The following is a 1736-nucleotide window of genomic DNA, read 5'->3' as shown; positions in this document are numbered from 1 at the left end:
GGTAATATTAAAGAGTTAAATTGGTTACAAACTTATTCACACACAAATTAATTATACATGTCATATAAATATTCAGTTAGAGTTTTTAAAAAAGGGATGCCATAATATTGGTGTCATTTCTTTCATGAATTTCATGAACATTTCTTCATGAACTGGCATTTCTAACAGACATTACCTCACACTTGAACACATTAAACCTACAACTCCAGAGGAAAAATAAGACAGTATCACAGTTGGTTGGTCAAATTAAGACATTTCGCAAAAAACTGAATCTTTTCGAGAACTGCATGAAAATAAACGACTTCCCACATTTTCCTGCGTGTTTTGAATAAATCAAGAAGAAACCATGGTCGATTTTTCGAGGTTTGCTAAAGTTCTTACAGAAATAAAAAGAGAATTCGATGAAATGTTTTCGGAATTTAATGCACTAAAACCCGATCTCGAGCTTTTTAACAATCCAATGGGAGTCAACATCCAGAACCAATCAGCAGAATACCAATTAGAGCTGTGCGAACTACAGTCCGATTCGTTTTTTCAAGCAAAGAAAAATGAAGACATTAGTACCTTTTGGAAGTTAGTCTTCAAGGATCATTTTTCTAAACTCCGTAACTTTGGGTTGAAACTATATTCAATGTTTGGTAGTACGTATTTATGTGAAAGTACATTTTCTGCTTTGAAGCATATTAAATCTAAAACACGTAATCGAATCAAAAACGATTCTCTGGAAGTGTGTATTAGACTCGCTAGGACTAGCATAGATATAAATGTGCAAAAGTTAGTAGAGAATAAACCCTTGCCTCAAATATCCCATTGATTTTTTATTTTATGTTAAATTTTAAACATAACATGTAAATTTTAAACCATAATAAAATATTTGTAAATAATATTTCGTTTGTACATTATTTTTTAAAATAAACTTTTTTTGAAGGAGTAAAGTTCTCTCGCCTATCATAATATTTTCAAATTTAATACGGTCCGCAACGTCTAAAAGGTTGGACCACACTGTACTACATAATTTAGCCGTGTACTAAAAAAGCCAGACGTTTAACACTCCCTGTATAGATTTTTAAAAAAAAATAAAGGATGAAAAAAAAATAATATATACTTGTATTTATATTGCAGTATTATATAAGAAACGATCTTCTGCTTACATTATATTAGTTAATCTAATAGAAACACCTTAAGCTCGGAGTCCTTCACCCAGTAAGTTGCTAATAGTTTCCTCAGTAGTAAACCCGGGATGAAGGTTCAGAAATGTTGGGGTCTGAAATTTATGTTTAGCGTTTCCTCTAATTTATTACGGATCCAAATCCAATGGTGGAAATTGATTAAATAATTATTAGGTAACCAAAGTCTTGTAAAACAAACCATTGGCATTTAGCATTCAATTTATAGGACCGTAAAATATTGATTTAAGGAGACTTTTGGTCTCTCAGTAATAGATGAAGAGATAAGTAAACTGTTAACTATATATTAAAACTACATAAATATCTGTATTTTGTTATTGTTCTGAAGCTATTTTCTTGTGGCATTTTAAAGTAATTACTATTTAAATGGGAATAAGCCACAATTAAAGGTTAAAGTACGTTTATTGACCTATCAATTTCCACTTCGAAAATCGTTCTCAAAATATAAACATTAGTAACATTTTAATATTAATAAATATTAGTAAAAAACAAATTTTGTTTTTTTGTTACTTAGTGAAAAATTCTTCTAATGATTAAATTTTATCTGAC

At 29.6% G+C, this 1736-nt stretch overlaps 1 protein-coding gene across 1 annotated transcript; it reads left to right on the top strand.

The window, feature by feature from the left end:
• The first annotated feature begins 346 nt into the window (after positions 1-346).
• LOC140442517 (general transcription factor II-I repeat domain-containing protein 2B-like) lies at positions 347-814 on the top strand. Its single transcript, XM_072533582.1, has one exon. The coding sequence runs from the start codon at positions 347-349 to the stop codon at positions 812-814; it is 468 nt and encodes a 155-aa protein (XP_072389683.1).
• Positions 815-1736: the final 922 nt, after the last annotated feature.

The sequence above is a fragment of the Diabrotica undecimpunctata genome, chromosome 5 (genome assembly GCF_040954645.1).
Source record: "Diabrotica undecimpunctata isolate CICGRU chromosome 5, icDiaUnde3, whole genome shotgun sequence".
In the NCBI taxonomy this organism is placed as follows: Eukaryota; Metazoa; Arthropoda; class Insecta; order Coleoptera; family Chrysomelidae; genus Diabrotica; species Diabrotica undecimpunctata.
Note: the sequence above shows the minus strand (reverse complement) of the source record. Positions and strands in the feature narration are given on the sequence as shown.